This window comes from Lytechinus variegatus, chromosome 10, assembly GCF_018143015.1.
Source record: "Lytechinus variegatus isolate NC3 chromosome 10, Lvar_3.0, whole genome shotgun sequence".
Taxonomy (NCBI): domain Eukaryota; kingdom Metazoa; phylum Echinodermata; class Echinoidea; order Temnopleuroida; family Toxopneustidae; genus Lytechinus; species Lytechinus variegatus.
The window spans coordinates 22,727,701-22,754,665 of NC_054749.1; the positions used below are offsets into that span (position 1 = coordinate 22,727,701).

A 26,965-nucleotide genomic window follows, 5' to 3' on the forward strand; every position below is an offset into this window, starting at 1 on the left:
AATTCCCTTGACAACCTCTAGCACCGATGCATTTGTAATACATTTACATTGCAGCAGGTCTTGTTTTGTAAATTTTAAAGTGAATGAGTTGTGCAATGAACTTGTGAGAAAGGTGAAGAGAATCATTGTCATTGTTCAAGTTCCTTTTTTACTTTTTAAGAAGTATATACCTAGGAAAAACAATGTCCAATTCAAGATAATTCTTTAGATAGAATAAAAATGAGTTACTTTACAAATTTTGAAGCAACAATTATATCTTATTCTGCAATTTGTGCATTGCAGTACCGATTACTTTAAGACAGTTCAACACATTATAGTCTTGGTTACTATACAGGGCTCCCACATAATGTCACAAGCAGCCATGTTGGAGGACAGAACAATGGGAAACCTGTGAATTACCAGACCATAAAAACAATGATTGATCACGGTTTGAAACACAGGTTTTTATTGTTTGTCCTCCAACATGGCTCCCGTGGTGACCCTCTTGAATGAATCTGACTCGAGAGCACTTTAACTCAGTAATGTCAGTATGATAGCCTTATGGGATGGGATGGGGGGGGGGGGGGTGGTGAGCTTCCAAAAAAGAAAACACACACAAAAACTGTACTTTCAATAGGGTATGCAAAAAGCAAGACAAGGTGTGGCCATATCAGCATATAATTGAACTGCTGAAACTTGATTATTGCCAATTCAAATTTATAAACGACCTAAAGGTTTCTTTCCTGTGAATTAATACAAAACAATGAATAGAATCCAGTTTGCATATAAATTAGTTGAAGCTAGATCTGGACATTCTGCAATAAGATTTGAGGTTGTTAAGACCAGTAGAGCCTTTATTTATTGAATAAAAAGGTATGCAAAGAACTGTTTAACATTTTTCTACAATTGATTGCATAGACTGCAATGTACATTCAATCGTGATAATCAAGTGTACGATCAATCGCAAACTTTTGCGCTACGGGACCCAGGTCTGAAGGGGATATCTATCCTAGACTTACCTTTGGTATTGATCAGGCATTGGAAGTGCTTGAGATGGAACTCCATAAATTATGTTTTGGGTCTCCATCTTGAATGAAATTCTAAAATCTACAGCTCGTAGTAATACCAGTCACAGCATAAATGTTGTTTCAGATCTAGTAGAGATAAGGGGGACGAAAATAGTTCTTTTATAGTACATTTACAAAATAACTCAAAGTAAATCATCCAACAGTCCTAGGCAATGTGATTCAGACCAGACTTCCAAACAAGGTGGTTCACGAACCATGAGTCTCGCCTGATTTCTTAATCAATTAATTATACAAAATGATCTTTTGACCCGACCCTAAATAACTTTTGATCTTATTGATCATCCTAGTGGACACACGTGTGGTATCAAGTGGCATCAAGTGTATAAACACAATTGATGCAGAAATTAAGAAGGCAAGTTAAAAAACCTAAACCTGGCATTTGACCCCATCATCCTACATCCTGCACATGTATGTTGTATTACCCAAGGATCGTTGTACCAATTGTGATCAAAATTGATGCAGAAATAAAGAAATGAGAGCAGGATGCACAAAAACTTTTAAAAAGGATGGACACGAGTCACATGACCCCAAATCTGGGACCTTCTGGGACCAATGACCCTGACCCAATCATCCTTCTGGGCTCACATGTGGTATTATATTTACCCAAGGATCATAATATCAGATGCAGGCCTACCAAGTAAGCCTAACATTAGATATATGGCTATGAACATAATTGATGCAGAAGTAAAGAAATGAGAGTAAGTTGAATTTTTAAACAAAAACTCTGACATTTTGGACAGACTACAGTAAACACGCTGTAGACTTACACTAAGTAACAGATCAACAGAAATTCCGTCAATATCGCGCTAAAAATATCTAAACGATATCGATAATTAGATTAGCAATAATCATCATATACTATTTTGAATGATTTTAAAATGTTATTATTTGTTAAATAATAATTTATACCTATAAATTGTTTGTAAAAACAGCCTTTTGACACATCGCTTATTAAAGCCTTACATGCCTATGGAAGGATCTTCAAGGCTTCGTGATGAAGAAGTACGTGTCAAAATATAAAAAATATCATCACAAAGTCCTCGGTCAAGCCAAGCCCAAGGCTACTGTCGAACTAATACATGTATTATAAAAAGTTCAACCGAGTTTCTTTTATTCTGATTTATTTGTACATTAGACAATCGACAAGAGTTAACTTTTACCTGTTTTCCCAAGTTATCACCAGGAGCTGGACAAACATGACAAAGAGGAACAGCAGATCCTGCGTCCAGAACTGAACCTTATGTATTTAAGTCTTCGGCCTTGGATCACGATATAAATGCCAAGTCTTCTTTGCAAGTTGAACTTGAATTCTGACCTAAGCTCCTCCGAACCGGGCACTTGTTTGGAAAGAGTTCGGAGTTCGGACTGCTGCAGCTCAGTAAAAGTTTTATTCAACTTACTTAGCCTTAGGCCTAGCGACTTCAACTTCCCCTTTCACTGTCACATTAAAGCTTCATTAGATTTTCAACAGTTCAACTCTTTCTCTGAGAACCAGTATAACGTTAGTATTGACGGTTAATTTCTTCTAGGGCCTACTAAATTTTAAAATGAATTAAACGATCGCTTTCTAACAGTTGTGCATTAACTGCGGCACATTGCAAATGTGGACGGCGCGCGCTCATGCCGCAATCATCAGCTCCAGAGAGCTCCTCCTCCGCCGTTGCGCTGGCCTAGCGCCTGGATATGTCATATGCTGCCGATGCAATTACTGTAAGTGCGCGAAGCAAGCTCGCGGTAAGGTCTTTGCCTTGTTTACAAACAAAAGACTGGTATCATTTTGTACCGTTAACTTGTAGGTAGATCCCGAGACAGACTATGCGTTTTCAATTTACGAGAAGGGCTACCATACCGAGCCTTTTATACGTGCAATTACCTTCATCAGATGACGTGCGGAAGCTGCTTTCTTTGATTAGTTTGGGTCTTTTATTTCTCCTTCAGCTGGCTACTTCTTAGCCGTTTTTAAACAGAAATGGGAAATCCAAGCGATCAAATAATTCTCGCTACCGCCGGCTATGACCAAACTATTCGTTTCTGGCACGCACACACGGGTATTTGCCACCGCACTGTCCAACATCAAGAATCGGTGAGTTTCATGAAATCGTGTGTGGTAATCTATTGGATTTTTTATTAAGGTTATAGTCGGTCAAGAGTTTGAAGAGGGCGTGTCCGATGCGAAAGTGTGATGTCGTGGATGAGTGGCGAGTGACATCGTCAGAGAGGCATTGGGGATCGGGGGGGTGGTGGCATGGTGGCTCTTAGACAGCCGTCTGTTTCCAGGAGTTTTTTAAACATTTTTTTATTTTTTAAATTTCTCCTCGTACACAGACGGCTAGCTTGTTATCGTGCAGCCACCATAAGGGGACTTAGTTACACTGCAGAATCCCCCTGTCTCTATTTCATAAAAATAAAAGAAGTTTACATTACAAAAATAAACATTATTATTCCGTTTTGGCCTGAACTGCACCAAAACGGGGAAAAATAAACTTAAAAGGGGAAAAAACAGTGACTTACTCCGGCTGTCGCGCAATTTCACTTACCTCTTTTATCCGAACTTTATACACAAACATGGCCATTGAGTCCCCTGTACAGATCACGCTAGAACTTTAGTCTCTGTATTTGATGAGTGGAGCCAACAGAGTTCAGCGAAACAACCAACATAACAGAGACCGTAGCTTTTGGTCTAGGTGGCTCTTTGCTTTTAGAGAAAAAAAGAAATAGGCATAGAAATAGTAGAATGTATGGCTAGGTCTATAAAAAATATTTTTTTAAAAAATCTATTTCCTCTTCAATTTTACTCTTCCTTTATTTTGGCCTTTGAATTTGAAGTAATGTCCCTGTCATTGAACCATTCCATCCTGACCTGGGCTGGGGTTAGCCAGGAGGCTCCTAGAGAGTAAAAATCATTCACTAACGTCTGTTTGCTTATTTCATGGAGCCAGGGATTGTGCCCCATTCTTGTGCATATACCACAGTCAACATTGCAAATTTTGCCCCAAATATTTCTACTTTCCTTGTTAAAGATCTAAATCATGTAAATGGGCTAGAACTTCATTTCCAACATTTATACAATTTCAATTTCATTTTGAAACAATTCTTAAAAAAAAAAGTTATGAAAGCACAGGAAAAAACCTGCAGGTGCGATGTTTACATGGCCATCTTGTTGTCTGTGTAATAGCTAAGCTACAAGATGTTTCGGCATATAGAGGGTGGCAGATATCTGCCACCCTCTAATTGTATTAAGCCAAGGAGAATTTGCATTAAAAGATGATGAAAATGACGGGGCCAAAATACATTTGCAAAGTCATTATATTCTCAAAAATAAGAAATCATCTAGTCAGTGATATGTGTTGATTTCCAAATTTTCCTACTGAAAAAAAAATGGGTTCCATACCAAGGGCAAGGTGTTTGACTATCCTTGAATTCTGTGCTAAGATGTACAATCTCATTGGCATCTCTATTTATGACTCTAAGTGTACATGTACATTCCCCGGGGTGGGGGCACTCGACCAAAAAAGTGGTAGGGGTGTGCCGCGGGCGAGACAAGAAACAGGGGCCTTGGAGCGGGCTTATTGTAAAAAGGAGGGTCTTTGGAACGGGCTTCTGAACTACAATTTTGTGAAAACGGGGGTCCTTGGAACGGATCGCCAGCGTGTGAGTACGTGCGTATGCACCCCTATGGAACGGGCATGCGTGCATGATGCAGCTAGCGCGGGCAGAGACGATGGTCGGACAGTGCTCGGCGGCCGCTTTTCACCAAAATTGCAGCAGATCAATGCAACCGGAACGGCGTAACGAAAAATATGCGAAGCTTTGGAGCGGATTTCTTTCTTAATTTTTCTCGATAAGAACAAAATGCTATGCCTTGGAACAGAAATATGGGTGTAAAAATGGGGGTCCCCTCTGCGGTACATACCCACTATGCATTATGTACTGAGTGCCCCCCCCCCCGGTACATTCTAAACTTAAAGGGATCGTTTAACTTTGTGAGAAGCTGATTTAAAAAATTCTCAAACTAAGATGAAATATGTTTATGAGTTTATGTATTTGTTCCAAGAAACCCTAGAAATCATCTTTATTTCGGATGAAAAGTTGTTAGTATGTGGGAATATGTGATTATATTGGATCGCGTCTACTAGACGATTTTTCAAATCACTGAGACTTCGCCAATTTGAAATAAATTGTACGACTCCCTCTGCCGTTGAGATCGTACTAGTATTAACGGCTACGCAAGCGAGAACTGTCAATCAACCAACAGTGAATAGTGGGGGGGGGGGGGGAGGGCCTCTACGGCCGGTGTCGGCGGCTGCACTGAGAATTGTAAACATTACATGCAGCGCATGTTCCGCTGGCCCGTGCCGTGTAATGTAGCGCCTTGCCGGTTCTTGGGTGTCGAAGCAGAGAAATTCACTTTCAAAGAGAAACAGAATCTGAGCGCAATACAAGATACGTACAGACCCTTTTAGATAAGAAAAATTGCGGACTTACTGATTCCTCGCCGGGATGATAGTAACGTGGCAAATTTGGGTCGATGTATTACTTGAAGATAAATCTAAAGTGTAGCATAAGAATATGTGCGATCCAAAACATATCATACATGTACTTGCGAATGGAATAAGGACATGTGGTCTCTCGAGCTCTGTGTAGTATGTCGTGAACTGAGGGGAGGATCCGGGGCCGGGGGGAGAATGCCTTCATCCCATGCATGAACGTTTCATAGTTGATGTGGGTATGCAAATTACTTGGTATTACGTAAGACTCTTCTCATATCGCTCGAAAAATGAACATAATGCAGGACATAATGTTTTCATTTCTAATGCATGTGCAGTCATATGATTATAATATTTCATATATTTAAGACTGAGCTCTGATGGGCCGAGCACAACTGCGCTGGCTGGTCAAGGAGGGGAGGGGGGGGGGGCAAATCCGACTTGCACCCCCTTTTTGAGAGTAATCAAAACTTGTGAGGTAAATATGCCATACATTTTTCCCACGTGTGCACCACCCACCCCTTGAACGGGAGGTCCTTTCCTCTTCTTTTTTTTGCTTGACAAATTTTTGGCGAAATACCTTTTAGATGAAAACCTTTTTATTTTTTTTGCCGTGTCAAAATTTTCTCAGGAAATGGTGCCCCTCCCTTTAGAAAGTCCTGGATCCACCCCTGCACAACATAAAGCTGTTTATCTCCCCCTCCAACACATAACTGCACACAGCCAAACAACCAATGTAATGTGATTCCTAAAAAGAGTTAGTAAAAAGAGTTCGTGCAGTATAATATATATATATATATATATATATATATATATAAAGGTATATCTTGGGCATAAAAAGGACATAAAAATAATTGCATTCTGCGGCCGGCGGCGAAAGTATAAAAATATTAGATTCTGGATTGGCAGCGTTGAAGCATAATCTTCCGCCGCCAGTGCCAGAATGTATATTTTTAGGTCCTTCGGGGATGGTAAGAAATATTTCCATCCACGTTTCACATCAGCAGATACAATACTTATTATCATTTAGGAGGGATGTCCCATGCAACTAAAGTCTGATTTTTTAAGTACATCGTAGCTTTATTTTTATAATCATGGACCTACTATGGCCTAAATTAATGATGCCAGCGCGAAGCGCAAGTTAATGTTCACTCTTATATTTCGATTTGAAAGGAAATATAGGAGCGCGAACTGTTTTATGTACATGTACATCTTAAACGGGTCATTCTACTCTTGGTAATCAAGCAGGGTATGGATATCTTAAACATTTTGATTTATGTTCTCGCGTATAACATTGTTTAAAATTTTGGCATGAATCATAGAGTGTAATTAAACATTATGATTCAACCCACACACACACCAAATTATCCATATCCAACTATTACGATAAATTAAAAATTAGCAAGATCGAGGATTGTCATATTGTAAGCATATTGCTTTTAAAAAAATGACTGAAAGCCGAGATTCAAACTTACTATTTAATTTGCATTGATTATACAACAGAATGGTGCGAGCGCGGAGCACGATGCACAAGTTGAAAATTGTTAATATTTTGACATGAAGAGCTGAATCGGGTCATTCTAAAATACGGTCTTATGGTAAGTGTAAAGATTATACGCTAAGCGAGCTGAAATTTGCTGAACATTGGATAAACTGTTCTGTAATATTGCATATTTTCCTAAATAATGATAAGAGCGCATGTACAACGCAAGCTGATTTTTTTTATATATTCGCGATTGAATTTTTTTGTATAATGATTTCTATTTTTCTGTTTTTCAAATCGTTCCTCTTTCCTTATTTCATTCACATTTATTCTTCTTATATCCTTTCTTATTGATCCTCTCTGTTTCCCCTTGCTCTATACAGTGCGTATCAAAAAAAACGGGACAGATTTGAAAAGTCTATAAAATTTTTGTTTCAAATAATGATGTCTATATTTTGGTGTTAATAGAGGCTCTAAGATCTTATCTTCGAAATGCAATTAAAAAAAATTAATTTTATTCATGCTTGAGCGAACACGCGACGTTTTTGTTGGGGGTTCAAAAAGAGGCTTGCGCCAGAATTGCAGAATATGTGTAATACAATGATCAGACTTCTTGCTAATCAGGAGACTTCCTCTTGACCTTTTCATTATCTGTGCCACAATTTTCGAATTATGCTCTCAAATTTCATTTACAAAGTTATTTATTTAATTGAATTATTTTGTTTTTTCATTTAAACTTCTCTTACCTTTTAATTTTCCTTCATAAGTAACTGAGAAAAGAAGATTTTTTTGTCAACCCAAGCAAGAAGATTTGAATGATTAATTGGGAAAACTTGTGATTATCAAAATCGTTTTATTATGTGAAACAAATAATGTTATGTACCTTTAAAAGACATGAATCTATTTTTCAATGGGTCATTAATTCCTTGACCAAGTTTAATTGCTTGACAGGAAACACAGGAAGGGATTCATGTCTTTCAATGACAATGGTGTATTGAGTCAATTTTGAAGGAGCTAGATATGGCAGATCGGGTAAAATGTATTAAAAAGTTGTGAGCGAGCGAAGTGAGCATGCAAATATTCCCACTTTTTTATTACAATATCAAATTTTGTGATAGATTTTGACATAATATTCAGAAAATAATATCATGTTTTACTTTCCTTTTATTTCCTGTCCACTTTTTTTCTTGGTCATGGTTTTTTTAATGGGGGGGGGGGGCGCAACCCGAGCGCCCACCCATCTGTGTGGCTTTGTTCAAAAGGCACCATAATATTTGTAGCACATAATGAAAGGATTTGAATATAAAAATCCATGCTCTCCCATTATTCGGTTGAAAAAAAAAAAAAAATTAGCTTGAAGAAGGAATACTCAAAGCTAACAGAGAGCATATTAAAAAGAAATAACAGAATAATTCAAGCAAATAAATAGATCTGAAAATGAATTTTGACCGCATGATTTGAAAATTATGGCAAAGATAATGAAAAGGTTAAGAGGAAGTCTGCTAATAAGCAAGAAGTCCGATCATCATATTAATCATATTCTGCAATTCTGGCGCAAGCCTCTTTTTGAACCCCCAACAAAAACGTCCCGTGTTCGCTCAAGCATGAACGAAACTAAATTTTTTTAATAGCATTTGAAAGACCAGACCTTAGAGCACCTATTAACACCAAAATATAGACATAATAATTTGAAACTAAAATTTTATAGACTTTTCAAATCTGTCCCGTTTTTTTTGATACGCACTGTATAGGCATAGGTAGAAAAGCCCAAGAAACTCCAGAATCCTGAGACGTCAAGATGGTATTTTGTACCAAAAAATATGAAGTCATGCACCAACCTAAAAATATCAATTCAATCGGATTTTTAAAAAAATGTGGAAAGACACATAGTGTTCGGCGACAGGGCATATAAAGTTAAAGAATAAAATAAAGAAATAATAGTAAACGCAGAGAGTTGAGTTTTAAAAGTTCCTCGATCTTATATTCAAACCCTATATTTTTATTTCAATAGCATTTTCGTGAAATTCCTTATATAAAATTCCATTATAAAGGGTTATACATGTATAAAGCTATTCCGGGATGCACGGTTTCAAATCTCCCGAAATTTTCGGAATTTCGGGAGATTTTACCTTTTCCAGGAAGGGTTCTGAATGAAACAAATCAAGGAAATTTCGGGAAATCCGAAGATTACAAGTAAACAATAATTAAACATAGCAACTATCAACATTCATGTCATATTTTTTAAAATTGTTTGCTGAAAATTTTCTGTTCGCGCTAACGGATTTCGTAATTATGTTGATCTTTCAAAAAAGGGCATGAATAAACGGGTTTTAAGTCCTTAATTTTGTTTCGGCTGGCTACATTATTTGTACGATTTTTTTTTAAATATCAAACTAGAAATTCCAGGAAATGTCTATAAATTCGAGAAGTTTGTTTTGGATCTGTGGAAACACCGATGCACATGACCCTGGGAAGCGGTGGTGCTAAATCACCTCCAAGATTTATATGGGGGTACAATGCTATAATGTACTGGTTTGATCCAAACACCTTAATTTCGGAGGGGATTTTTTGTAAATATATTTTTGATTGTATGATTATTTTGCTTTAAATTTTAATTGTTTTCCTTTGTCAAAACTGCTAGTTTGGTATCATTAGTAAATCGTAATATTCAACTTTTTCTTATTTTATTTCCATATTTATTCTTTCTTTTCTTTTTTTTCTTTCCCTCTTCCTTTTTAAGGGGGAACTGCCCCACTTATTTAAATTCAGGAGGGCGTCCCCCCCCTCGCTTCCATTTATCGATACCTTTCCCATTCCCTTCGTTGGTCTGCAAATCTTATTTCGACGTCAAAGTGTACACTATTATACAACACATGAAAGAGAGAAAATTGGGAGAGAGACGTAAAATGAAAGGACAAAAACGATAGTGTGACGTGGTTGAATTCTCTAATTATTCACAAAGTGCAATCCTGGACATGGGGGGGGTCTGAACATGTCGTGATTTTTGAAATCTTGAAATGAATATCATTACATCATTATGGGATATAAACAGGGGAAAAAGACACACAAGAACATAGCAGACATTTTCGTTTCTAAAATCAAAATGTGCTTTGTTTTTTCTCCTTCTTCAATTTCTTGTCTTGTCCGAGGTTGGAGGTTGGTTGCCAGCGACCCCCTCTCTTCACGCCAGCACATTTACACACTGACGAAGCGGATCGGAGAGATGAAATCGTATATCTCCAGAATGGTCGATGAAAAAATTAAAATTATTGAAAGGGGTAGCGGGAACGGAACGCTACAGATTAAGCCAACCCGCGGCCCCCTGAAAAAAAATGGAGACGAGGGAATTGGAAGGGGCAAGTAGCGTATTTGTTCTAAATAATGATAATGATAGTAATAAAATAATATCAGATTTATATAACACACGTGTCCATCTTGTTAGGTGCTCAAGGTGCCAATGTATCATTTTACTGCTTGATTCGTGTGATCAAAACGAACATACCTATAATCCTTTATTTGAGCCCCTCGCCCGCGCAAACGAAAAACACTCTACGAACTTCCACAACCATGCAATAGAGAGAGAGAGGGGGGGGGGAGTGGTGTTCATTTTCAAAAGTGATTATTTTATTTTATTTCTTTATTCATTTATATTTTTGCTTACGAGCTACACTCCATCGTAAATGTTCAAAATGTTTGTCGGTATAGCCCTTGATTCTACAAACGTATACTACCGGTACCGACGTCAGACGACCATGAGTCTTGGAAGTGTTCGACACTCTCAGTCACATTTTCTTTCGCCATACCAAGGCCCAAGGGGCATTACCAGCTTTCTCAGTTTTGGCATTATTCATTATTCATTTCATTTATTTATCTGTTATATATTGGAGGGCTTGACGTACTACTAAGGATCGAAGTTCTAATACAGTCTTATCTTACCATATCTCATAAGGTCTAAATATATCACATTTCAGCTCATTTTATTATATACTTTTTATTTAGAACTGAGAGTTGAATATTCTGGGCAGTTATTGTAGTCATGAACAAGATGCGTATCTATGATTCATGCATGCGAGCGCGAAACACAGAAGTGATTTTTTAACATACTCACCTACAAAAGTATCCATTTTGCAGTGACTCATGAATAAATATGTCATACAAATCTCACCAATCAATAAAATGCGAGCGCGAGTTGTACATTTTAAAAACCTCGGACATAAAAATGTATATTCGAATCACATTTTCAACCAAAAATTGGATGGATATATTATAAGCATAACTTTATGATGCGAGCGTGAAGCGCGAACTGAAATTCTAATTTTCCGCCCAAACTCGGACATTCTAAGCACTTTTTCTGTCATGTACAATAATTTTTTATGAGTATTATTGAGAACTGAACATATTAACCACGTTTTTTGAAGTCATTAATAGGATGAGTAAGCAATCAATGTGAGCGCGAAGCGCGAGCTGATTTCCCCACCCCCCCTCTCTCTCTATATGTATGTAACTCGACAATCGATGCGAGCGCAGAGCGCAAGCTGATATTTTTTCCGACATGAAAAGTGGACTTTCTTACATGGCGTATCTAGCAGGGGCGGCAAGGGAGGCACGTGCCCCGGGAGCCACTTTCAGTGGTGCAAAATGGAAAGAGGGATGCTAAGAAAAAAAAAAGAAAACAAAAAATGAAGAGAAAAGACAAAGGAATTAAGACGCAGAAAAGGAATACCGCTGACGGTGTGATTAATACCCCCGTCCTATGCACCTTTAATGATCTTGCATGTCCTTACCCAGAGATGAATATTCGTGACAACTTTTGATTAGTGATCTACTTATATTCTCTCCTTGAATTCTAACAAACACTCCTTATAAAAATAAAATCCTTTTTCAAACGCAAATGTCATAACTTTTAATCTATAGCTACGAGTTTGCATAATTTTTTTTATACCTTTTTATTAATTCTTGCAAACAGTTCGGAAGTATATTTTTTCTGGTTTGTCAAAAGGGAGATAAAAACTCTCCATTAGTTTTACAAACGATAATTAAAAGGACATTTTTAGGTGAGGATATACATGTTTGTGTAAAACAATAATCAGCTCGCGCTTCGCGCTCACATTAGGGCCTACCCCAATGAGATACGTATCCTTTTCATGAATTCCTACAAAAGTCCTAAAAATTATCGATGTTTTGATTTCCATTCGTTTAGATTTATCAAACTCATTGTTCTGTAACCTCCCACAAAAAGATTCGACGAAACTTTAACGTCTACAAAACTCTGCTGCCCGTCTCCTAACGTACACTGAAACGTATGACTCCATCTCGCCAATCCTTCAGTCCTTACATTGGCTGCCTGTTGATAAACGAATCACCTTCAAAATTCTTTTACTTATACGTCATTCAATCTATATTCTCTCTTCCCCATATATCTCCGAAGCTCTATCTCAAAATATTAGCATTCATGTAGCTCTGATCATCATCTGATGCTCTATTGCTCCCGACACCCAGAACAAAACACAAATGGGGGACCATGCATTCTCTGTTATAGGACCAAAGCTATGGAATCAATTGTCAAATTTTCATCAACAGAAACATTCAAGTCCCAGTTGAAAACTAAATTTTGATCTCCCACTAACATTCAGGAGAATTCAAAATCTATACCCTTTCGCTTTATATTGTTGGTGTGTGTTGTGTTTATTTTTTTTTTTTTGAAGCGCCATGAGCACCGAAAGGTGGACCTGTGAGCTATATAAGCCACCATTATTATTATGAATTATTATTATTGTTAGTATTATAATTATTATTATTATTAAAATTTCCCCTCAATATATTTTTTCAGCTCACCCTCGTGCTTGCATGAGTTGCTTAATTATAGATACGCATCGTGAAAAATGTCCCGATTGTAGGTCTCAATATCAATTTTCGGCTCGCGCTTCGCGCCTGCTTTCATTGTCTGGATATGCATTATGTTAATCATTACAAAAATTGCTTAGAATATTCCTTTATACGATCTTAATAGGCACGTGCTTAGCGCTCGCATACATTGTTTACGCTAGATACGCATCATTTGCATGATTAAAAGAAACGGACTAAACTATTATTTTGTTTTGACTGGTCAACTGCCGAGTATATATATAATAGACCTACAATTTGAAAGGGGTGCGATTTTAGCACTTGCCTGGGCTTCGTTTGTTCTAGATACGTCACTGCTGACATGGGGGATATTCATTGAAACAATGCAAGCGAATAGCGCGAGCTGAAGTTTTCTATATTATGACCCGACAACTAAACATTCTAAGTAGGTTATTCTTTAAATGTAAATATCAAATTCGATGTACCTCAATAAAAAATCATTGCAAGTGCGAAACACAATAAGCTATTTTATCTACACGTATATACGAAGGTTATCATCTCAACAATATATTTTGTGATATAAATACTTGATCACGACTGGACGTTGTACAACAATAAAGAACAAGCTGTCTATATTGCGAACTAAATTTACTGATCTGAAAGGGACTATTTTAAAAGTGCTGCCCAACACGTATATAAGAATTTTGTGAATATATTGAATACTCTAATTGAATGACGACAATTTTCGCGACTGGGACCTACGGCCGGGCAATTTTAATCACTGTACGTAAAAAATGATGGGCTTAATTTTAAGGGATTTAGACATAAAACCTATACATTCAAAGCATTTTATTAGAACAGCCCTGTGTGCCTACATTACACTGATGGTATTTAGCCTATATACATGGAGTAGAGGAACATTCCTTCGTGACAATCAGTTCTATCATTTTTTCCAGTAGGCGTCAGTCCGACAACCTCTTTTCTTTTAATTTTCCCCCCTTTTCCACTTTTCTTCTTTCTCTTCTTCCCCACCCTTTTCCCTTCTATTTTCCCTCTCTTCCCTTATCCCGACAGTCACGCATATTAACCGACGATAAAATATCCAGAGTGGTGGTGGGGGGGGGGGTCTTACCCTGTTAGAGATGGCCTTTCAATATTGACGGAAATACAATTATGCTCATTCACAAGCATTTGTTTTAAAATACACGAATTCAAGTGTACTGTTACTTGATGGCTGTGGTGATGATGGACTAATTATTCCATGGAATCTAAAAATTACAGTGATTGGATCGAGCAGAAACGGGAACTTTCGTGATTGACGGTGTGACTAGTTTTGTTTAAAATTCTGACTCAAACTAAGATTTTTACATTGTTTCATTTTTCATTATTTTCCTACAATGAACATGATATGATGATATATATAAACAATGCCAGATTGAAGGTAAAGGATGCTTCATAATACGCTGAAATAATGAGGGGTTTATAAAAAAATTGTATAAAGAAAATCAATAACCAATTTACAGGTTTTCAGGTATTACGAGCTAGAAAAGAACACAAAAAACTATCTTCACGTAAGGTTCATAGGATTGTGTAACAAAAATCAGATTGCGTCTTTATACTGTAAAGAATTTACGGAAGGAAGAGCGAAGGGAAGCAGAAAAGAATAAAATAGCGGGAAAGAAATGGAAATTGAAAAAGAAATGTGATATGATTTGAAAGGTGTCATGAGCGGATTATATGGCGGAGAAATGTAAAGAATTATTGACCCCAATCATGGATAAAATTAAATACGGCTACCCCTTCCAAAAAAACACACTGTCATACATGCAAATCAAATACACAAAACAAACTTATGCATAATAATTTGTAGGTCTTATACAGTCATGATATTCCAGGGTCTCGGGAGTTGAGATGTTTGGGTTTGCAAATTACTACCCTATATCTAACACGTTCCAAAATAGTCTAAAACGGATAGGCCCCGATCGATCGGAGGGGGGGGGGGGAAGCAACAGGACCCGGGAGTTTCTCCCAAGTATCTTACGTGAAGATATGCCTATACCGAAGATTGTTGATGGGAACATAGGCGGCGGAAGCGGGGGGGGGGGGGACGGCCCCCCTAAATTTTTTTTGTTGATAATCTTTTTTTTTTTTTGCTTGTCAATTTTTTTTCCTGCGTGATCCCCCCTAAATTCACTGACGTGGACCCCCCTGAAACGTGTGTTGCCCCCCCCCTAAAATTTAGGTTGATGACCTTTTTTTTTCCTTGTCAAAAATTTTAGGTAAGCAACTCCTAAAATTTAGGTTGATAACCCTTTTTTGTGGGCGCTTGTCAATTTTTTTACCTGTGTCCATGAAAATTCAGGTGGACACCCCCTAAATTTTTTGGCTTCCGCCGCCAATGGATGGGATGATCTTTGTTGGGGGAGCTCGTGGAGAACGTAAACACACAAACACGATGGTGGATGATGAAGTTTCCATGTCAGGGGCACGGGGGGGGGGGGGGGTGGAGGAGGGGAGGTCACTGCCTTTCGGGCTGCCTTTATTCCCAGCTATGTTCCGTGCATGTAAACATGCACATCGACATATCATGACAAGAGTTGCGCTCGGATACATACATGGAGCTATATTCAGTGCATTCGCCTCTTTTATCGTCCATATCAGTTTATCTCGATCGAACCAGTCGACGGACGTTTGCTATATCGTGACCAGGTAAAAGAGAATAATCAAGAACCACAAGGACGTATTGTAGTTTATGCAAAGGTAAAGCAAAGAACAGAAAGGTAATTTTGGGGGGAGGGGCACAATATAGCTTCTGGAAAATCACACTCCATCCCTCCATGATCCACATAACCAAAAAAAAAAAAAAAAATCCCTACTCAACACTGTACGCAGCTCTGGGATTCTTCATGTATTTGTAGACCTGGCCGTTATTTAGCGTTATTTTCTGTTGCCGTTTTATTTGCTACTAATTTATGTCGCCAAAATATAAATTCATCAAAATCCCATGGTCTATCCATAGAGCTATTGGTCTATCATTCGAGGCATACATGTGGCTTGACCCAGGCTATAGCATATACAAAATGTACAGACCAAAGGCGGAATGGACACTCACGAGTTCGACACCTGACAGTACATTAGATTCCCCAATGAAATGCAAGCGATACACACACAACTAAACCCTTTCACCATAGAGCTATTACAGACTTCAAGGCACATGCGCTTATCACACAGAGCGGACACCGAGAGAACACAGACCCCCCCCCCCAACAAACTTCGAACACAACAGATCACGGAGAACTGAATTCCGCCGTGGTAAGCTCCGCCTACTTTCTTACATACATCACAAGGTGGCGCTATATAATATCGATTTAAATTGGACACAGAATCATGAATCAACCGTCGAGAAGTGCATTTTTCTCTTCAAACATTGCCTCAGATTTTCAGTTTTTAAAAACACTTCCCGAATATGTTATGATCCCAAACTTTCACATGGGTATTTTTGAGTTGTTAGTCGAATGTTCATAACATTTTCAAAGAGCAATATGATAATTTTTTAAATTGCTCACAAAGTTAAATATTCCCTTTAAGAAAACAAGTAATTTTAGCAGCCTCAGCACTGATATAGAATCTGTGGTTCAAGTTTGAAATAAAATTTTATTAAGGTACCGGTACCATGAACAGCAAGCTTGCTGTTTATTTCATAGCTTTGAAAGTCTGTGATGGGTTTTAGTCAATTCTGTAGATAATTCTAAACTCTGAAAGTTGTAGCTTGGAGGCATATTAACTAGTCTGTAGCATGTTCATGTTGAAGTTGTGAAAATTGAGATTGACTGAGATGAACTAAAGTCTTTATATCCACCATCTGTTGCCAAATGATCTGTACATCAGTTAGCAAAAAACAAAAAAAACATGTCTGTTGTGTATGTACTCATAGTTATTTGCTGGTGAAAATAGTAGTTTGGGACAGCAAGTAATTAAAATAGTCCATGTTTGGTAGATGTAGGTGATATAGAATGTATTATTATTATTATTATTATTTGTAACTCATGGGCTATACAGTAATGTATTTGCTTATGAAATTACACAGATGCCAATTTGAGTGCATTTGCCTTGATTGAGTTGTGGCTTACCATATTAAGGAGATGATTAAACATTAGGGAAGTTAATTTGATTATTGTAATTGTATATTATAAAATCAGACATTAAAGTTCATTATTTTAAGGCAAGAGTGTTTTTCTATATTGCAGCACAAATGATCATGAGAAGGACATTGAGTTCAATCAGCAGCCATGGTGTTTGATGGCATTTTATTAATTTAACTTCAGTTAAAATATCTTTGTTTCTTATCAATTATTGTCATTATAATCTTTTTCTCTTTCCAATCCTCAGCAAGTCAATCATTTGGAAATCACCCCTGACAGGAGTTTATTAGCTGCTGCAGGTTAGTATTAAAGGACAAGTCCACCCTAACAAAAACTTGATTTGAATAAAAAGAGAAAAATTCAACAAGCACAACACTGAAAATTTCATCAAAATCGGTTGTAAAATATTTTTAAAGAAGTTACGGCATTTTAAAGTTTCGCTTAATTTCAACAAAATAGTTATATGAATGAGCCAGTTACATCCAAATGAGAGAGTTGATGACATCACTCACTCACTATTACTTTTGTATTTTATTATATGAAATATGAAATATTTTTAATCTCGTCATTGTCATGTAAAATGAAGTTTCATTCCTCCCTAAACACGTGGAATTCCATTATTTTAACATTTTGTGCTTCAGGCAAGGAGGTCCTAATTGTCTAATTCGTGAAAATTGAAATATTGTATAATTCAAACAATAAAAGATAAAATTTTGATGAAATTTTCAGCATTGTGCTTGTCTGATTTCTCTCTATTGATTCAAATCAACATTTTTCTGAGGTGGACTTGACCTTTAAAAAAAGCAGATTTAGTTTCTCCATCACAGATTCTTTAAGCTATTTGCACATTTCTACAACTTTTTGTTCCATATATGTCACAAACTACTTCAATGAAGAACTGAAGGGGACTCCTAAAATTGCTGTGATTGTGAATGATAGCAGAACTTGTAGCAAGATTTAGTTTGTTGCAGTAAATATTCATGAAACAGATTTTTTTTCCCAAAATGAGCATTGAATAAGATCTATTCATTGAAGTGCTTGCTTGACCTTTTTACCTCTAGGCTTTACTAAAGAGCGGTAATGCTATTTCAGAGTTTTGTGAAAAACAGAATTTGTATTAATAAAAGTCTTTCATGACATAGAATAGATATGTTCCTTGTATAAGATTTTTAAAAAATCTGAAGATTGAAGTTCTATCCATTTTTTAAACTTAAGTTCTTCTCTAAAAGCATACACTGGAATGAACTTTTATAAATATTAAATTTCAGTTCAAAGAAATTCACCCCCGGTAATTTGTCATCTTTTTAGGTTACCAGCACATCCGCATGTATGATATCAACTCAGGGGACACCACACCAATCATCAACTATGAGGGAATTCCTAAGAATGTTACATCGGTTGGGTTCCAGGAAGAAGGCAAATGGATGTTTACAGGTGGAGAGGACTGCACGGCTAGGATATGGGACCTCAGGTATGTTGTACAACAAAAGAGATGCAATCAATATTAAGTTTGATTGTTCCTTTTATAGTGTTTGTATACTGACTGATGTGATTGACAATACGATTGATTGCATCATTTTATGTAAGAGGGTTCTGATGCTGCTTTTATTTATAGAAGGCATCAACATTGGTGTCTAATTCATTTTGGATAAACATTAAAATTGTGGAAAATTAGAAAATTTATGGCAATAAAAAAGTAGGAAACTGCTCAAAAGTGTACGATTGTGATTTATATATTTATTTGTTCATTCATTATTTGTTCATTTTTATATTTGTTTATTTATTTTCATTTGTTTGATTTTTGGGTGGCTTTTAAAAAAAAGCAAAAGTGCTTGGAATTGTCACCATAAATGGGGAAAATACCCATACATTTAGTATGGGCTGTACCAATATACATGTACAAACTTCTACAGTATAACATATGCAGAGAAACAGTTTACAAGCCCGGTATTTCTTTGAAGTGTACAGAGCTTTGTGTACGTTTTCACCAAAATGTTTACAACATGTATAGTATGGTATATTTATACTCGAGATGTTTTCTATATGAAGTAGTTCATTTTATTTACAAGAAGTTAAAGATTATGTTCATTTACTTTTTCATTGACAGAGCACATAACTTACATTGTCAGAAGATCTTTCAAGTCAATGCCCCTGTAAACTGTGCTTGCCTACACCCAAACCAAGTAAGTAACAAAAGCTCACTTTGCACATAAACCTTCTATGGAATTTGTGCATGTTTTCACAAAATCACCAGTAGAAAGTTTTTGACATCCTATATGAAAAACATTCTTTAGGATAGCTTTGAACTTGAATTTAAACTTAATTTTGAGAAACAGGCCCTTTTGTTTCATTGAACCATCACATTTTAAGTCATTCTATCATGAAGAATAATACCACATTTAGTTCCTGTTACAGGCTTTGTCCATCACCACGAGTGGAAATGACTTTGTAAAAACAACTATTGTCTCAAATACGAAAGTCATTATATCACTTTCCCTCTATGACTGCCTGAACCTGAGGTTGACTAATGTATGTGATGGGACGAGTTAGCTGTGCTCAAGTAATTCATATGTACATGTAACTGTATTTCAGGTGCTTTTCACAATTTTTAGTGGCAGCAAGCTATAGGCCACCTTCCTATAAAGTCAAAATTATAGTTAACGTACAATGGTGTCAATGATTCTGTATGATGTTCTTTAACTTGTATTAGATATTTTTATTGTAGAATGTCCAACAAATGAAAGGAATAGCCTTTCAAAAAAGTACCCCTGAAAGATGAATATTTAAGTTGGCAGCACTGTATTTTTCATTTTTCAATCTGCTTGTTCAAGACTTAAAGGTCAAGTCCACCTCAGAAAAATGTTGATTTAAATCAATAGAGAAAAATTAGACAAGCACAATGCCGAAAATTTCATAAAAATCGGATGTAAAATATGAAAGTTATGACATTTCAAAGTTTCACTTATTTTCAACAAAATAGTTATTTGAACGAGCCAGTTACTTCCAAATGAGAGAGTCGATGACGTCGCTTACTCACTATTTCTTTTGTTTTTTATTGTTTGAGTTATACAAAATTTCAATTTTTACGAATTTGATGATTAGGACCTCACTGCCTGAAGCACAAAATGTTGAAATAATGGAATACTATATGTTCAGGGAGGAATGAAACTTCATTTCACATGACAATGACGAGAAAATATAAATATTTCATATTTCATATAATAAAATACAAAAGAAATAGTGAGTGAGTGATGTCATCAACTCTCTCATTGGGATGTAACTGGCTCGTTCATATAACTATTTTGTTGAAAATAAGCGAAACTTTAAAATGCCATAACTTTCTTATTTTACATCTGATTTTGATGAAATTTTCAGTGTTATGCTTGTTGAATTTTTCTCTTTTTATTCAAATTAAGTTTTTGTTGGGGTGGACTTGTCCTTTAAAGTCTGTAAATTGATATTCCCCTTAACACAGTCAAGTCAGTGACAGTGAATTTGTTCTCAAATGTTTCATGCATGACACACTCACCTTGTAATGTTGTAATTTATGAAATTTTCCCCCTTTTTCCACTCAACTCTATTTTTCTTTTTTCACATTGTAAATAACATATCAAAAGATGATAATGGGAGAACCTTTAATAGGAACTAGTGTCCTTTTGGCAATCCTTGGACATCAGTCAATGTTTTTTTTTTATTTTCTTGTATTTCTTTTGCTGGAAATCAAATAAATAAATGAATTACCTTTCCATCAACAGGGAGAGTTAATTGTTGGTGATCAAAGTGGAACTGTGCACATTTGGGATTTACGGAGCTGCCACAACGAACAGCTGGTAAGTCAGTACATATTATCAGAAATACTATCACATTGCATTCCTTTTAAGAAGAAATAGCCTTCACATGTAATTGTTGATTCAGATGTTGTTTGAAGGTTTGCATGGTGGCATGTACAATTGCTGATATGGTTTACGGTACACCATGTGAAGTGTTATAGAAGCAGTGGATAGAAGAAGAGAAGGAAGTGGATAGGTGAGAAAGTGGAGATTTGAGAATAGAGTATTCTTTCTTGAGAATAGTCCTGAAAAGGACTGTAAACCAGAAGGAATGTTGAGTGAGAAACAGCTTGAGTAGTAGAGCTGATGAGGAGATGCTGGCTTGCGTCGGCGAGTAGAGATGATGAGTAGTAGAGAGACTCGACGTTTCGGACAGGTTGACTGTCCGTCTTCACTCCTGAAGACGGACAGTCAACCTGTCCGAAACGTCGAGTCTCTCTACTACTCATCATCTCTACTCGCCGACGCAAGCCAGCATCTCCTCATCAGCTCTACTACTCAAGCTGTTTCTCACTCAACATTCCTTCTGGTTTACAGTCCTTTTCAGGACTATTCTCAAGAAAGAATACTCTATTCTCAAATCTCCACTTTCTCGCCTATCCACTTCCTTCTCTTCTATCCACTGCTTCTATAACACTTCACATGGTGTACCGTAAACCATATCAGTAATTGTTGATTGTTTTTGCATCAAAGTCTAGCCTCCAGGAAAGGATCTTAAGGTAAAGTAAGAGAGTATCAAGTTATAATTTGATTAATATGTCTTTTGCGTCCTTTTAGCCCTTATCTTTCATTATTATTATTGCTTTTAAAAAATATTTTTAAAATTCCTAGACCAAATTGTAACTGGCAAAAAAAATTGTGTAACCATATTTTTAAAAGTCATATAAATCATATTCTATCCTGTACACAGCTAACTGATTTATCATAATTGTAATGTTACACATTACATCTTCTTCTCAGGTTCCAGAGCAGAATTCCTCTATCCAGTCGATAGCCATAGACCCTGAGGCTACTCATATGGCAGCAGTCAACAACAAAGGCAATTGCTACGTCTGGAGGATCACCCAAGGCCAGGGTGACAACGCCCTCTCACAGCTCCATCCAAAGACAAAGATCCCTGCTCACAAGAAGTATGCCCTCAAATGCAAGTTCAGTCCGGACTGCACGTAAGTTCTTTATTTAACTGCCAGGAATTCAATACTAACATCAGTGAACTTGTTTTGTGAATCCAGAGCTTACATACATATATGAACTCTGTCCAGTAAAATTCTTGATAAGAAGAAGCACCAGAATGCAGAGTTTATAATTTGTCAAAATAAGATGAAGGTGGTAGGAAATTCCCTCCCGTTATGTTAAAACAAGAAAAACATGGGTATCGAGTTAACACTTAGAATGGGTCACCATTTGTGTATTAACTTTATTCCTGCATTAATTACAGACAATCCTACCTGTAGTGCATGACACAAGAATAAGTATCTCAACCAGAGAATATGAATGAAGAGATCATTGTTTCGGGCAGAGGTGTCAACAAATTAAAGACAACTTTGTTTATCTTCCCGTACTAAATTTTACATTACCGGTAGTTAGATGTAGCATTTCCTATAGGGAAACTCTACAATGCATCAATTACGATGAAAATGCAATTGAAATCGCAATGGAGAGCTGAGAGGCTTTCGTTGAAAAATGGTGGACTGGGACAGCAGATCAGCTGAAGATTTGCAACGAACGAACAATTGCAAATATGTCGTCCAGAGCCATAAGATTCCAATGCTGTCCCTGTCCACCAACTTTTGACAAAAGCCTTTCAGCTCTCCATTGTAATTTGACTTGCATGTTCAAAGGAATTGGTGCATTATAGAGTTTCCTAGTAGTAAATGTGAAGTATGGATTGTTGAAGAGAAATGCCTGTTGTGGTAATGATCTCAAAATAAGTTTGAACAGAATCCAATAAAGTGACCACCCAAGTGTTTGTTTGTATGTATAAACAGAAATGTGTTTCAAGCGGCTCTGGAATTAATTGTGTAATTGTTGAGAAATGAGCAAAATAAATAAGGAATTCCATCAAATGTCGGGTATTTTTCCGAGCAATATTAATACACCATCCTGCATTTGGTGTGATAATGATCATAAGTGTTGTCAGTTTACAGCTCAGATTTCATGATTTTGTAACGATATAAATGTTGATGTACCAGATCTAGATCTATGATAATAGGGTGACAATTAACCTTGATTGATTTAAAAGACTTTCTCATGAAATAATTGTTTGCTGCAACTGCATTCTTTTATCTTTAAAGCTGTTATCTGTTTGTAATTAAAGAGCATATACAAACTTTACAAATTGGTGTTACTAATGCAATGTTTGTCACATGGTTTTTCCCACAGGCTATTAGCAACTACATCAGGAGACAAGACGGTTAAGATCTGGAGGACAGCAGACTTTTCTCTTCTGCAAACGTTAAGTGTTGACATGCAGCAGTGGGTGTGGGACTGTGCATTCTCATCTGATTCACAATATGTAGTCACAGGTGAGAATTACTTTCCAATTATTTTGTAATATATTTTTTTTTGGGGGGGGGGGCAAATATCATCCACTCATGTAGATAATTTGAGTTGGGCATTTGAATGATAATGTTGTAAAACGACCATAACCACCAAGCATTATGGTTAGGTGGTCCTGTCTCAACCTACAAACGGGTTTGAATGCCAGCCATGATGATTACATGTATTTCATTTTGCAAGAAATTTTTCAAGATTATGTTGCACCCAACCCAGGTGAGGCAAATAAAGACTCAGCAGGACTAATTCCTCCAAATCATTGGAAACATCAAATGAAGTTAAAGCCACTGTAAAATGACAAGTGTTATCCAACAAGCATAACACTGAAAATTTGATCAAAATCGGATGTAAAATGAGTAAAATATGACATTTTAAACTTTTTCTTCATTTCACAAAACAGTTCAATGCACATCCTGGTCAGTATGCAAGTGAGGAGACTGATGACATCAACCAATCACTATTTATTTTTTTATATGAAATATTAAATATTCTAATTTTCTCCTCATTGTCAAGTGAAACAACAATTAATTCCTCCTAGAACATGTGGAATTAGCATTGCTTGATACTATATGGTTCAGTCAAGTTTGTCCTTATTGTCAAATCCGTAAAAAATGAAATAATGTATAATTCGAACAAAAAAAACACCAAAGAAATAGTGATTGAGGGACATCATTGACTGTCTCATTTGCATGTCACTGAGTTGTACATATCACTGTTTTGTGAAAAATAAGCAAAACTCCAAAATGTCATAATTCTTATTTTACTTTCGATTTTGATGAGGTAGGACTGTTTGTATGAATCACTTGAAGTGTCAAGTTTCCATAGTACTATTAACAAACTTTGTAACAGTATTTCATTTGTGGGTAGGAGTCGTTGATGTGAGGTTTATAATACATGTAGAACAACAATGGGCAAAATTATATGAAAAATTTTAGTTGTTACTGGGTAAAAATTAGAGCTATGATTGCATTTGAATCCCACCACAGCACTTGTATCCTCTGGCAAGGCATTTATTTTCATTTGCCACTCTCCACCCAGGTGTAGTTAATGGGTAGGAAGAAATTTCTTGAATGCTTGAATACCTGATCACTATAGCCATGCTAAAGTTGGGGTAATAGTATTCAGCACTTTAGAAACATTGTATTAAGCGTTATATATTTTGCATAGTATTATTATTATTATTCAATTTCTCCTTTTTTTTCAGCATCATCTGATAGGACGGCTAGGTTATGGAGTATAGCAGAAGGAGAGGTCAAACGAGAGTTTAATGGTCATCAAAAGGCTATTACATCCCTAGCTTTCTGTGATAACATCACCCCCTAGATTACCCACCACCCTACTGCATTGTTATCATAGCAACATAGGAGGAGATGGGATCGGCGAGAGTTCAGGAGTCATCAAAGGACAGTATCCAGAGCCTTCTGTTATGACTTTACTTCATAGGCTTTCACTCGGACATTGTTGCCATGGCAAAATGGTTAGACGTAGTGATGTGATGACTGCTGACGTATTTCCTCTGTGCCATATTATTCCGGTGCTGAGGATTCTTTGTATAGAAGTTAAATGATGAATGCGTAAGGAGTGTGGATAATGACGCTATGAGAATCAAAGATCTCTGAACTATTTGAAGATCACATAGACTGTATATGGACAACCCTGCATTGTATGGTGAAACTGTGTTGATGTTTTTCATCTACAACACAAGTGAAATTGCTTTTTGTTAAAATGAAAATGAAGAAAAACTTATTAATCTGTCTTTATCTTGGATTGTACAGATTATTACTGCACTACATTTACTATACACAATAAAGTCAAGATTATACATGATGACATGGCCTCTGAATTCCGGTTTAACTTAGGCCTTGGTCTAATTTTGTGCTAAAATTATGGGAAGCCAGACACTTCAAGATTACTTTTACATTATATGTTTCTTACCTTGACATGGTTCTTTCCACATGTTTTTATGATGAAGAGAACTGTTTCAGTATATCATTCCCAGCCAGTTATGAAAAATATTAATGTCAAATATGCTGATCAATTGAACTTGTAGTGTTAGAGATACCCGTCACAATTGGCTATCCATAGTTAAACTACAACTTCAGACCAAAGTTAAGGATATAAGCCCATGTGACTAAGGTTAGTAATTCACTAATTTGAAAGAGCAATTCTGATTGGTTCCTAGTCAGTGTACTGAGAAAAATTTGCATGCAATAATGATCTTGATAGGCCATTTCCAGCGATTAATCGCTAACCTTTGTGTTACGAGGCCCTGATGTGGTGACGAAGTACACAGGTTATAATGAACACACAATTATCAGCAAGTAAGTCTGTCAGAGTCAAATCTCATGGAACCTCAGAAATCTGATCAACTTTGAAGAGGTAAATTACACATTTTGCAGTCTAGACTGATCGCATAAGTGATAGTGATTTTCTGATAGTCGAATAATCACTGAACAGGAAGGAATTTTACAGACCAGGGCTCCGTAACACGAAGGTTTGCGTTAGATTGCAAATATGAAAGAACCGCACTGATTGGTCCCTGGTCAGAATTTTAAACCAACTGCGCCTGTAACATTGATCTTGATTGGTCAGTTCATTTAGCGATTGATCGCTAATCTTTGTGTTACGGAGCCTTGGGGCCCGTAACACAAAGCTTAGCAATGATCGTAGAACAATTTTTCTACGACTGATTCCATTGACTACAATGTACAATCAATCGTAAAAATCAAGCGTATGATTAATCGCCAACCTTTGTGTTACAGGACCCTGATTGTAAAACCATATTTTATTAAATGGGTAATAATAACACGATACCAAGTATCTAGCACAATGGAATATATATGCATCTGGGGAGGGAGGGGGGGCACTTCCATCAACGAGTGGATACCATGCGTGATAAAAAGAACAACGTAAAAGGATTTTTTTTTAAGACGGCACGTTACAAATAAAGGTATCAAAAACACTAAAATAATTTTAAAAGGGTATATATTTTGCTAGGAAAACTATGTGTTAATAGTCAAATTTGCGATGTTATAAGACTGAAATACTTGTAATTATAAAGGATGTACTTTTTGCCCCAACACTACGTGTTTATGGTCCGATTTGAGCGAGGTGTGTGGGGTGGTACTAAACCCAATGCAAGTAAACGTAAAGCCGACGTCTGTGACACGAATATCTTTGTACTCGTTTAGGGGGGTCGATTCAGGGAATACTTGTCATGGGTACCATTTTGTTTCCAATACTTGTTAATGGTAGGGTTTCACATGCCAATACTTGTTAAGGGGTGCATTTTCAGAACATGGAAAATACTTGTTTAGGGTGCTTTTTAAGACCCCCATGGTCACGCATGGTAACCACTCGTCAATGGAAGCACCCCCCCGATATGCATATAGTTTGTATATTGTTATTATAAACCTCTTCCAAGTCTAATTTCACCTAACTCGAACAGATTTCTAAGGTCAAGAGATTTGGCCTAAGCGGAAACACCTGGATGTACATCAACTCTCAAATGAAAGATATTTGTCCATAATTTATTGACAAACACGTAACTTGTATT

The 26,965-nt window shown here is 36.6% G+C and overlaps 2 protein-coding genes across 3 annotated transcripts in view; one reads left to right on the plus strand and one right to left on the minus strand.

Annotated features, from left to right (window-relative positions):
- The window catches only part of LOC121422186 (hexosaminidase D-like), a 26,996-nt gene extending 24,670 nt beyond the window's left edge, over positions 1–2,326 (minus strand). The window contains exons 1-2 of the mRNA XM_041617075.1: positions 2,228–2,326; positions 999–1,133 (exon numbers count right to left, since the gene is read on the minus strand). Of these exons, the coding sequence (XP_041473009.1) occupies positions 999–1,066 (68 nt within the window). The 5' untranslated portion in view covers positions 1,067–1,133; positions 2,228–2,326. The remainder of the gene's footprint in view (positions 1–998; positions 1,134–2,227) is intronic.
- Positions 2,259–25,863, plus strand: LOC121422187 (target of rapamycin complex subunit lst8-like). Of its 2 annotated transcripts, none has more exons than XM_041617076.1 (8): positions 2,259–2,568; positions 17,271–17,322; positions 18,332–18,494; positions 19,131–19,206; positions 20,779–20,853; positions 21,814–22,019; positions 23,236–23,378; positions 24,614–25,863. In XM_041617076.1, exons 1-8 carry the CDS (start codon positions 2,344–2,346, stop codon positions 24,730–24,732), a joined length of 1,059 nt encoding a protein of 352 aa, XP_041473010.1. In that variant the 5' UTR covers positions 2,259–2,343; the 3' UTR covers positions 24,733–25,863. The 2 variants fall into 2 exon arrangements, with proteins under 2 accessions (XP_041473010.1, XP_041473011.1); XM_041617077.1 differs by lacking the exon at positions 2,259–2,568 and adding an exon at positions 2,787–3,150 and having other exon boundaries at positions 24,614–25,862.
- The last annotated feature ends 1,102 nt before the right edge of the window (positions 25,864–26,965 follow it).